The 12,957-nt window shown below is 41.3% G+C and overlaps 1 protein-coding gene across 7 annotated transcripts in view; it reads right to left on the bottom strand.

The window, feature by feature from the left end:
* EPB41L4B (erythrocyte membrane protein band 4.1 like 4B) overlaps positions 1–12,957 on the bottom strand; it is a 196,316-nt gene that overhangs the window by 56,559 nt on the left and 126,800 nt on the right. For all 7 annotated transcript variants that reach the window (XR_015705195.1, XM_087759587.1, XM_087759548.1 and 4 more), the window contains one exon: positions 7,369–7,436. Coding sequence is in view for 6 of the 7 variants with exons in the window: in XM_087759587.1 (XP_087615713.1) it covers positions 7,369–7,436 (68 nt within the window). In the remaining variant the exon portion in view is untranslated. The remainder of the gene's footprint in view (positions 1–7,368; positions 7,437–12,957) is intronic.

The raw sequence follows: 12,957 nt of genomic DNA, 5'->3' as shown, positions 1-12,957 counted from the left end.
AGTTTACAGTCTTTGTAAGAACTGCTGTTAGATACCATGTCCAAGAGAGCTTTGTGGGCCACAGCCATCTCTATCAGTTGAAATTTCTAACTAAAAATCAGTTCATGTGCCTTGAAGTCTTAAGCAGCTGATAAGCAGCTGCACAGTAAATTCCAGTTCTCTGAGAACACTACTACCACTCCAGAACCCTAGCTTTCCTTACAAAAAAGGAACGTTGTTTTTTTTTCTCAAAAAAATGTTGTCTTGAGTCATGATTCCAAAGAGTCCTAAGTCAGTGTCACTGGTAGAAAGTCAGTGCACAGAGTACGTATTGTTGGGTGAGCTAGAACAAACTCCCTGCGCACATGCCTATATGCTGTTGGAAAGCTCCCCTGACATGCGCTGGAAGCGTATGTATAAAGACAGATACTGAGGTGTTAGTTTCAGATCCAAAATGTGTACAGATTAAGCAAACAGCAGTTTTGCTTTGCACCTTGTTCATATGGTCATATCCTGAGAGCATGTGCAGAGAGACAAAGTTCTCTGAAAAAAATGGTTCAGATTCACACTGCACCAGGTACTTCAGCAGGATGTTAGCTCAGATTACCAAGAGATGGTAATTCAAATGTTAATATAGTCTGTGCAGTTGGGAAAGGAAAGGGAAAAGCACAAGAATGCAGACATTACTTTGAGTGACACTCCTCCCTTGATGATACACAGAAGTTATATATAAGAAGTATCATCACTTCGGTCAGAAAAGGTGTAGGACATATTCACATAAATTGAAAGGCAGCCAAACTCAAAGCCTAGTATACCTCAGATGCACAAGCCACAGTAGGGGAATTACATTCTAACAATCTGTATGAGCAAAGCCTACTCTGCATTGGGCAGTCAGAAGAGTGCCTCCTGATTCATCTGTACCCTGTATAATTTGATATAATTTAATATTTTCCACCCTTCTTTTCTGGTGTGCAGCATCATCAGGCTCTGTGCGATAACATTTAATTTTACTTTACGTGTTGAGCAGCTCCTAATGTAATTAGTCTTAATGTAATAGCGTAATTTGGTTTTGGATGGGAAGATTTACAAAGAAAATTAGAATAAATGAATGCACAAAGCACCAGCTGGTGCTTATACCTACTCCCACATAAGAAGAATATTGCTATTTGCAATCCAATGAAAGATGAGATAATTTGGATAACAAGGATCAACAAAGGGTGATGCAGCCGTTGGTCTAAACAGAAAGAAATCTGCAGACAAATCCTGAACCATGTGGGATGTAAAGCATGCCAAAGTTGGTGGCAATCCAAAAGCATATTATAAGGGAAAATAAATATTGCAGTCCACAAATGTACCACATGGTGCACAGCGACAAGAAGAGTAATAACTGACCAGCCAACTTGAGGGCTTCAGTTGAAGAGGGCTCTTGACTGACAACACTTGGGCACCTGCCTCAGAAATGCAGGAACTTGCATTTACACATTTGATCAGTATTTTACATAAGAGGCTGTATAATCTTCATCGTTGGAGGTTTTCAAAATGCAGCTAGACAAAGCCATGGTTGACCTGATCTAGCGTTGGTGACAGTCCTGCTTTGGGCAGGAGGCTGTACTAGATGACCTCCAGATGTCCCTTTCAATCAACAGTTTTATAATTCTATGATAAATAACTAAAATTTCTTAGAAATAATGTCAATCGCTGTTTCAGTTTTCCAAAACATAACCTCAAAAGAGTGTATCTATTTTAACTACTGGATAGTCTTGTGTGTGTAACAGTAAACAGCTCCTCACAAGATGAAGACTAACATTTAGCAGATGAAGAAGGTGCTAGTGTTTACATGTACCAGTTCCTGAAGACCTTCAGCCAGATCACCTGAATCAGACACCTATCATGTCTAAACTTTCCTGACCTCCAAGTGACCATGAAGAAAAAAGTACATTATCAGCAAATCCCAATAACTGCCAGATAATTCCTGTCTTAAAAATTTTATTTCAATTTCTTACCAAGCTTCCTTTAACTTTAGGCATTTTTGCTAACATTTCCACTTTCTGACTTGTTCCAAGATGAAAGTTTGGCTTGGCAAACAGGCTATGCCTGAGGAAGACTAGTATTTTGTCTGGTTCCAAAGTATTTGCAGTTCCTGACATCTGTACTAATTTGGTTTAATTCTTCACAAACTGGAATTCCTGAAGCCAGTGCATCAGAGTTATACCAGGGATTACATTCAGCCATATTTGAAGAAGAGAACAAAATAAAAGATGTGTAGACCTTTATGTTAATTATAGCCAGACTCTCTGTGTGTGAATCTGTGTGCATGTGCACACACATATAGGCACACACTATAGGCTTACCCGGCAGGCATAGCCAGAGAGAAAACAGATACTTCAAAGTGTTTTCAGGAGAGGTTCATGTATAGGCACTGGGGAAGTTGTACAGATGGTGCTTCTGTCTGGCAAAGCTTTGAATAAGGAGAGGAGTAATGGAAGGAATTCTCTTGATGGGGTTCTGTGGTTAGCCATATATTTATTATATTCAACAAAGGAAGCAGGCTGGCAATTAGGTGGGAAATTTCTGGAAAGAAAGTTCAGGAGGTTATCTTTGCAGCAACTCATCCCTTTACTAAGAAATGGGTGATGTTTATAAAAAGGTGAAGAGGTGACTATGTGATTCACATTCACGTGATACGCTGCAGGAGAGAAACCTCCGCATCCCTGATCACTGGATGGGCCGGGCCTCTAATCAAGAGGAGAGTGTTACCAGAGGTGATAAGAAATCGTGTGACTACAATTTTCATTTTTATATTTCCTACAATATTTTATACTTCCCTCATTATACAAATGCTCCGGCAGACAGCCTGAACCCTGATCTCTCAAGGCCAAAAGAATCAAATAAAAAAATCCCAGTTGCAGGCAGGTGATGAGAGCCTTACCAAAACTATACATAAGAACGCGCAGTAATCTCAAACCTGAATTAAATTAGATATCTAATCAGTGAATTCTCCCTGAACATTCCTCCCTTGACACTTCCATCTGGACACCAAGTTAGATACCTGAGTGTAAGGAAGTTTCTAACAGCCAGGGAAGTACCTCTGTTACTTCCTCATAATCCCTTCTGGCCCATTTGGCACCATGACAGGTCCTCCTCTAACAACGCTAAAGAAAATGTTCTGTTAGAAGGCTTTTCTAGCTCTAGTGGAAGATGAATTTGTCTCATTGGTCATAAAAAGGACTGACATGATCACTGCCTCCCTTGCAGACTTGGACCCTGCATCCCAAAAGAAGTACTGCTAAAAATCATTGCAAAATGACTGGTATTGCAAATTCCAAACCAGACCAATGCTCACACAAACACGTTTTTACTACATGCCTTAACAAAGCATGTCTCGTGGTAACTGCAAACTAACTGTATCTCTCCTTGATTCCATACAGGCAGTATAAAAAGATAACAATGCAAATACATGAGTAACACATTTTTTCAAGTATTTCTTCTTCCATAAACCAATATTATGTTCTGCCTTGTCCAAAATGCTTATGCCCCAGCTTTATAGCTGGGCTGTACTTCTCTGTACATATTACTTGGGTGTTGATGAAAACGTGTGTGCTTTCAAGTCTATTACAACAGAGCTGTAATAAAGACATGTTGAACTCTTCTTGGTAGGACTTCTGTGTCTTATCAAGATAACTCATGGCTCTCCTACTTAACCCGCTTTTGAAATTCCCCTCCCGTTAGCTGCTCTCATTTGACTTTGTTCAGCTGAGAGCTCTGTCGTGTGCAGCCTGGATGGATCCAGCTGAGGGAACCATTCAACCTCCCTACTGCCACTGTGCAGATCTGCTGCTCTGCTAGGGGTTATCAGCAAAGCAGCAGGGTCAGCGAGGGGAATGTATGACTGTGTCGTGTCCTGATTCATAGTACACTACATCAGTCTTAATTGCGGAATAAGGAGACTGTAAGCTAGGACACTGCAGCATGTATTGGGCTGACTGAGTCACCAGGTTTTTCCTCACTGAATGAGGGAACCAGCACTTGAAACAGCCTGGGAGAAAAAGAATCCTATCCAGAGGTGGGAAAGCTATAGAGGCACACAGCACTGCTCTCCAAAAGCAGGGAGGAGAGGACCGTACTATTCTGTGGTCCCACATCCTCCTGAAGCTTAATCTGACGTGTATAGGTTAGCTATTAACAGGGAGATCGGGAGACAAACCTTGCACTTCCAGCCTGTGCACCAAATGACAGAGCAAATTTCACAGGCTTTCCCTTTCTGAAAGCTGACAAAATAGTGCAATTTCAGCTTCAGCTGTGGGTTTTTTCCCCATATTTAAAATGACTTAGATATAGAAGGATCCACAGTTTGCCAACAGACACAGAAAATAGGTGAATAAATTGACCAATATATGACAACTTTGCATAAGCACAACATTATACATCACTCTGAGGCCATGCCCAACAAAATGACTGGAGACCTGCTTGTAGCAAAAGTGGCTATACCACACATACCTATGAGTAATGACTAGTTGAACCAGAACTAATTCTACAAAGAGCTATAGCAATTGTTAGCCAAATTGAGTCTGCCGTGGCAGATGCTAAAATAATTGCTCAGGGGGATTACAGGCCATATCCAAGCAGTTAATTCATTAGAAGTATAATCTTCAGCGTGGCAATGGACGAGTAAACAAAATGGTAGCAAAGAGAGCACAGTTCTTTAATCAAACAAGCACTACTGCCGTCCTTCCTCACCTTCTATTTCCCTATCTGTACGAACAATTCATGCTTCAGTTAATGATCAAAACTGCATATGTTTGCTTACTAGCTAGCCTGAACAAATTTCCCAATGTCTTGGGTTTGGAAAAACCAGAGCATTTTGCTAGTGCATTGTACAGTCATCAGTAATCAAATGCATGAAGTCACTGTCCCTGCTATAAATCCCTTGCATGAAAAGAGTGCAGTGTTGTTAAATAGTTGTGACAGATACTTGTTTCAACTGGCAAGATATTTCAGCAAACAAACATTCCTCAAACATTCACAGAGCTGTTACCTACAGGAATGTCTGCATGGGTACTTACAGGAATAAAAATTATATTCCATGGGGAGGGCTTTTTCACAAAGGATACTTGTGTATTTCTCAACTAAAGAAGAAACAAACTCCCAGGTGACTTATCTGACCAGTATGAACTAACCCTTGACTCTACTCAGATGCAATTCCTAGCAGAGCAAAGGCTCATTTGTGTCCATCCAAGTCCAGAAAATAGAGGTTATCGAGGATGTTATTGGCAAATAAGTCACACGTTGGCCATCTGCAAGGGTGCATATATCCCTGCAGAAAGGGAAGCCACTTGAAGGAGAATGAGAATTGGTTAAACACTGAATTTATTTTGCATTATTCTCTGAGTTTTGAATGCAAGCTGTTAAAATTGGTCTATCCCTGAGCATTGATTACTTGTGTATTTGCACCTCCAGGACATAGACACAAAGCAATAAAACAATATCATTTCATTTGGCACAGCTGACTGTAGAGGAAACAATGCTTGACATAAACCAGATAAAAATAAATATTAGACAAATATACACCAGACTGCTGCATACCGAGAACTCCAAAGTGGCTTTTACAAGTTTGTAAGCTTGGATGTGTACAAAAGAAAACAGTAAAACTAGCTTTGCAGCCAGGTTGTCACCCTTACTCATGCTGAATAGTACTTGACCTCACAAAGCACACAACTAATTTACAACTCAGCATGATGAAGAAGGAGGGAATCTATTACAAAATGTGAAATAGAAAGGCTTTTATCCGGATGTTATGCAGAAGTTCAGCAAAGGTGAGTAAGGAAAACAAGTCTTTAACCACGTTCCAAATCACACAGGGATTTACAAACCAAGTCCTCCTGAATTGCTTCTGAAAGTGACAGCAACCCAACAAAGGGTGTTGTGGCAAAGACAATACATGAAACCCATTTCTATTAAACAAAGAAATAGGTTGCTGTGTAACATATGTGATGAATTTTTCTCAGTGGTCCTAAGAAAGTTTTGTAGAGGTCTAAAAAGGGCAATGGCACAGGAGAAAAGTGGGTGATTCTAAATATCAAGTAGACTTTGCAGACAAACAAATGGGAAAATCATGGCCTGCCAGGCTGCAGTTACAGCTCTGCAGGGTGTCCCGAGATGAGAGACGTGGGGCACTGGGAATCACAGCTGTACTGCAGGCAAGCCAGGGACTGCCATGGAAAGCAATAGCGTCGCCTCATGTCTCCTCCTGCCTCAGCATCACCAACCATCCTTACTCTTCTAGTCTAAGTAGCTGCTTTCACTAAGCAAACGTAGCAGCTCTGCTAGTCCAATTTGATCAGAAAGGAATTTTTGAATGAAATTATTTTTGAGGACTATTGCTGGTTTATCACCTTATAGGAAAGATACACATTTGAAAAAAGGGTTGACAAATTTTCACGACTATACCTGTTTCTTTTTAAGTTCAGAATGATTTAATTTGTCAAACATAATTCATTAGCCCTCTCATCCACACTTTTGTATAAGATGCTCAAATGTCTGCTTTCAATTGCAAGAGTCACCACCAGAAAGTTATAAAATAAAATCATGAGATGACTAGTGCTCTAATACATATGTGTATTACATATATAAAAACATATATATAGCATATACACTAGCATAATTAGCTGATTAACAGCCAGTGTGATTGCCATGCTTTAAATCCATATTTTTTTTTCATCAGACTCTCCTCTCAGATTTGGGAACCAAAGATGCCCAAAGCGATGGCACTACCATATATATAGAGGCAGGCAATTTCCAAATACCCATGCTGTAAACTCTCTCATCACCTGCAGAAAGACAGAATGCTGTGCCATTCAAATAATGTTTACAAATAATATGCCTCTTCAAAATGGCCACCCCAAAAAAGGAAGACTGCTATCCACTATCAAAAGAATAAAAGTACAATCCGAAGTAGTCACTACTGTCTGCAAATGAGCCATTTTTCTGAAGGCTGTATACCAAATGCCTTTTGTTCTGAAAAAAAAAAAAAACCTTGCACAAATCAGAAAAACACAAACCCAAAGATATTCCAGTTTGGACACCTAGCACATTTCTGATACAAAAGTTATGAAAACTGACTTATTCTTATATAAGCTTGTCTAAGTTTGACACCAGACCTGATTTTTTACCTTGAGCTTTTATCAATTGTTTAACTATATCTGATATATGTGCATAAAATAAGTACCCTTCTGACAGACACCTCCTCAGGTCATTGCTTGGTGAACTTTACACAGCACCCCGGGGATGAACAAACTGACTTGTAACACCCGTTTGAGATAATTTTTGGAAAATGCCTCAATATATCATGCATTTATTTAATATTTTCCCTACGGACAAGAAGCAACAGACCTTACATTAGGGTCCTGCAGGCTGGAGGTCTTACTGGGATTTACAAAAGAGGTCTCTTCTTTCACAGCCTGTTAAAAGAAGGAGCCAAAGTTTAGTACAACATCCATACACTTAGGATAACACAGCTGTTTATTAAAAAATTATTCCTGTAAGCACCCCAGAAAACTTCAATACCCCAAATGCCTACTCTGTCCAGATTTAAAAGGCGCAGTAATTTTTTTTTTCATCTCCTTCAGTTGAGATTCACTGTGATGAGCTACCATGTACAATGTGCAGAGCAATAGCGTTAGGAAGAGATTGGATAGGGATAAAGGAGGAGAAAGAAAGGAATGGTGATATTTATGGTTCCTCCAGAAAGCATTTGAGCAGAAATAATAAAAATCAACCCAGGCAAACATACTGTAGTTGAGTTGTTCTTTTAATTGGAGTAGAATAAATATTTATGTAGTTAATCAAGATGGTGATGCCAACTTTTCATTCAGTCTTTGAAAATTTAATTGAAAAATGGGATCCCCTACATATAATCACACTGTACATGCAATTCACAGAAAATCTCACCCACTACTGCTCTCTGCTAAATTACAGAGTCAGGTCTCTCACATACCATTTGTCTCCAGAGCTGAAAATGCTAGTATTGCAAAATGACTTACATGAAAATTGCTTGATTACCCAGGAAACACCCAATTTGGGCAGGTGTTGGTAGATTATACTCTTCAACTGAGATACGGGGTTCCACAATCCATGTGTAAATGCCAGTGTCAGTGCAACACTTCACCCCTCTACAAAAAATACTGGCTGAAGACACAAGAGTATCTCCAAATCAGTAATGGACTTGGCAGGCTCTAACATTTCCATTCTCCTAAATGGATAGAAGGGAACGGATACGGTCCTACGACAGAGTGATTTTTCAGTGTTCAATATCTGAACCATAATAATTTGAGGCCATCAGTCCAAATCAAATTGAATTAAATGTGAATTAAAGGATGAGACAGGTTCCTTCAAATCCAGCACGTGAAAATATTGTAAATTTGACATGAGACCTTCCATTCAACACAAACTGATCTATTCCATTTGAGGGTACTCATAAGAAAAAGAAACAAAATCTGAGCTGAGTTTCTTCTATACCTTAGCAATGAACTACAAAATATCAGTAGGGATGCTCAGTGCCTGGGGAAATTGCCCATTGTGATAGTTTTAGGTTCGTTTCCCCCTTGTGCCAGAGAGAACAACACCCCCATTGCCACTTCGCAGGTCATTATTTCCCAGAGCATCAGCCATGGTGGGAATAGACTGTCCCAGCTTGTACACACAATTAACTGTATGGGCAATTAAACTGGAACCACTGGGAGCCTGGCAGAAAGTGAAGTCCGTCCTGGGCCTACTCCAGCCCAGGCAAGTACCTGAGGTGATGGGTTAGGGAGCATTTTGAGATAAGTCCCTCAGTAACCCTTCCTGTTATAGTTGTTGCACCTTGTACATTGATACCAAAACCCTCATCAGCAGAGAGGGGACCCTCTGAACCTCATCAGCAGCTTTGTCCCTCTCCCAGGGGGTGACTTCACACAGAGGCAGCGACTTTACAGCTAGTTTACTCAGAGGAGAACAGGATCAGCAGTAGGTACTGGAGAAGCTCCACCCCAACATAGTGCTCTTACGTATTTGAGTTTAAACTCCCTCAGCCAGAGTTTTCCTCAGTCCTGGGCAAATGCTCTAAACATTAAGGAATCGGATAAAAGTGGGACATAATCACACCATCACCACCATTGCAACTCAGCCACCAAATGTTTTGCAGCTAAGGTTTTCAGTGAATTAGCATCACACTGTGAATAATTTCAGGACCAGGAGTGCAATTTTTAAATTTTAATAAATTCCTAAGTTTAAGAAATTTACCTCAGCTCTAGAAAACTTTTTTTTTTTTACTGGTCTTCTAGTAGCTCTGTCTAGCATAATGTTTTTTCAAAATCTAGTACTTTCTTGAAAGGAAAGAAAATGTTTTTAAGGAACTGAGAGAAAGCATTGAAAATCATTCTTTGTTGGCACAGATGAGCACTAAAGTAATATTTCTTTGTTCTACAGAAATTATAATGCTTTTTATAAAGCTGTTGGGTTTCTGAAAGCTGTAAACATGAATCCAACTGTCAGAAACTTAATACACAGTCTCTTCTTCCACACTGATGTCTTAACAACATTTTATTGTTAAGCCTGACAAGCTAGCTGCTTATTATGTGTCAAATTGGCTACTTTTTAAAACCATAAATTTTACTTTATTCCAATTTTCACCAAATTAATTGAGCTGCATTTTAAGATGCACTTGAACACAATATTAGAAAAGAGAATACAGAGGTCAAGGATGCAATGCAGGGGCTGTGACCAGGAATGAAATGATTAAAATTCCACTTACTTCAACACTATAAGCCATGGACCTCATTAGCCAATTGAGAGGGCTTCACCGTATTAGTCCCTAATAGCTAACCCTTGGTTTCTTCTCAGCTCTGTGACTACATTACCACTCTCTTTTGCCTTCTCTGCATTGGAAGGCTAAGACTGCATCTCCAGAAGTGGCGTATTCCTAAACGGCATGATCAGCACCCCGAGGAACTTCTCTTGGTGTTAATCTTCTCCATTATTACTCATGCTTTAGAGAACAGAAAAGATGCCTGTACCCACAAGTAAGTACTGCAGACCAGTGAGCAAGTAATCCCACTCTCAACTGGAGGGAGAGAGGGAGCATGTAAAGAAATGGAGAGGTCTGAACAGCCTCAGGCGATGCAGGCTGGGTGCCACAGGTGTGCATTGGCAGGTACGCATTAATAAGGATGGGCTAATTCTCCTCGCCCTATGCCTGTTCTCCGTGCCTATGCATGAACAGACATAGGAAAATGTTATACCTGCAAATATTTCTGCAAAGGGCTTCAGCCATCAGGAACTGTATCACCCTTGCTTTATGTGTTGGCTTGTTGGGTTTTGGTTTGTTTGTTTGTTTGTTTGTTTGTTTTCAGGAGGCCAGTAAGTCATCAGGTGACAGTATGTTTCTTTCAATTTTCCTCTTAACTCAGCAAATCACACTCACTAACACACAAGGACTTCCTCAGCCTTACTGAAAAGATGTGAATGTAAAACAAGTGTTATACTTGTACACAACTCTCAATGTAATTCCCAGATGGTTTTCCTTCATTTGAAAACAAGTGCATGTGCTAGGGCAAGGACTTGGGTTTCCACTGCAGGATGCCCTCCATCAGTGGAACAAGGGAGTTTAGCCAAGGCTAGCAGGAGGTACCTTGTGGGGAACGTATATGGAGAGCTGGGCAGAGGCTCTGTCGCCCACAGAAAGCCCAGCACTGAGCTGTGTAAGAAGGACAGAGCCAGCAGCAAGGAGCTGCTCAGATCTCTTTAACTAAGACAGATTCTCCCCTCACCCAGAGGCTGCTGCTCTGAGAGGAAGAGGTTTCAGGGCATAGCAGACCTGGAAACTTCATTTATACAGAAGCAGATTCATTTAATAATTACCCAAAGAGAAACAAGCTGGTTTTTCCGGCTACCAGACTGCAAAACAAACAAAATTAAAGGTTGATCCATATAATCCATCCACACAATGCCATTCTCTTTTCTTACCTGCACGGGGCCCAGAGCAAAAGAAAAATTATTAATGTTCCAATTTCATATGACATTAACTTTCTGGATGGTGTTAGAAACAAAGGTGAAGCATTACTTTGTTATACTAGAGACAAGAAACATGCCTGGACAGAAATGCCATTGTACAGCCTCTCTTCATAGATGATTGCTAAGAAAGACTAGTTTCACCAAAAGATGAAAAGAGGAGAAAAGCATCTAAGTAATATCAAATTTTGCCCACAGCTGCCTAAGCGACCTACCTATCGGCTTCCAGGCTGATCCTGACAGTTTTCAGACTGCTTTTCAGTCGACTCCTGTGCGCTCATAACCCCTGCTGCTGTCCCAGCAGCCGGGTCCTTTGGAGCCTTAGAGAGGGGGTGGATGCTCCAGGGACACTACATCAGACCCTGCTGAGCTTTCCAGAAGGGGTGGGAACACTTTCTGGTCTGTGGGAGCAACCCCACGTATGAATTCATAAGCCCCAGTGGCTGGATTTGCCTAGTGAACAGCGGCTCCTTTTTTCTTCCAAAGGAAGAATTCAGCCCAGGATGATGGGGAACAGGACCTCAAAATGGGAACTGGTTGCACTGGGCACGTACCAGGTGGGAGAACACAGGAAAGACACAACTTTGGCTGCAGCCTTCCGTGCTTCTGCACAGATGACTAATGCTGGCTGGGACTATGGACTGGTGAGGCAGGCTGTGTCCTTCAAAACTCAAGCAAGCACCTTGGGGAGCTAGTGCCCTCTGCGCCTCTCCTCCATCACAAGGGGCATTGCTGTGGCTTTCACCCCATCTGATGCACAACAGGAATACCTTGAATCAGCAAAAAAGACTGCATGATGAATCTGATCACTGCAGCCAAGGGGGGTTGTCAGGTTCTCATTTGAGAAAGACAAGGGTCCGGAAGGCTCCTATGAAACACATGATGTCTCTTATTTAGCAATTTCACAAAGTTCCCAGTTACAGAAAGGAAGGGGGAGCAATACAGCTTTCACATGTTTGGAGATCTTCAAAGGAAAGGAAGCAATGGCTCTCACTGCAGTGGCCTGGAAATACTCCTCTATCTTGGCTCTTTCTGGCTCTGTAATGATGCTAAGGAGGCCTGAAGCATACCAGATTTTTCAGCTCTTCATCAATATCTTTCTTGTCTGCCAGCCACGCCGATTGTTGGCTGATCTCATTAGATAATACAAGCTAAGCAACACATCATTGGGAAGAATGCCCTGCCAAGGTAAACCTACCTTGGTGATTTAATATGTCAAACGCATCCTTTCAGGTGAAAAGCATGACGGTTAGGTCTCTTGGGAACAGACTACTCTGTTCTTCTCCCTCTGAACAGGGCCTGGCACCATGCGTCTCCTGGGCTATGGCGGGGCTCCTACACATCACCACAATTAACAGTACTTGTCTCATCATGTACTAGCACTTACAGATATGCCAGCTAGGAGACATAGCTGACATATCCACAATGTGTTGTCACAGTCTTGTGACACCACTGCCACATTTGCCTCCAGTATCCCAGGGAATAAATTAAAGATTTCCCTTTTCCCACATTCTGTTTATCTAAATCTTCCCTCCGCTTCTGTACCTCACCAAGGCTGCCACATCATTTCCTCAGCTCCTTCCCTGACTTTCAGGTATCATTGCTGACACACTTCTAATGAGCTGCCATGTATCATTTATTGATCATCCTGGCCCACACACATTCAAAATCTTGTGGTTTTATACCTGTGACACCCTTCATTTCCTGTAGCCTCGCTTTTAGAGTTGAGCAAACCTGTTTCCCCGTAGTGACTGAACACAGCGGACTTGAAGCTGAGCCATTTTTAAATTCCATTGTTATGAGCAATTATAACTGACGTGATGTTGCGCTTGCTGCTGTTCCAGTCGAGAGTCCCAGCGCAGTTGCTTCTTTTTACTTAGCCTGAAATTCGCCAGTGAGTTTATTGCTCATCCAAGTGGGTGACTAACAGCA

This window comes from Nipponia nippon, unplaced genomic scaffold, assembly GCF_047370975.1.
Source record: "Nipponia nippon isolate SJK-2023a ecotype South Korea unplaced genomic scaffold, ASM4737097v1 scaffold_1, whole genome shotgun sequence".
Taxonomy (NCBI): domain Eukaryota; kingdom Metazoa; phylum Chordata; class Aves; order Pelecaniformes; family Threskiornithidae; genus Nipponia; species Nipponia nippon.
The sequence above is the reverse complement of the archived record's forward strand: the minus strand, read 5'-3'. Positions and strand labels throughout refer to the sequence as shown.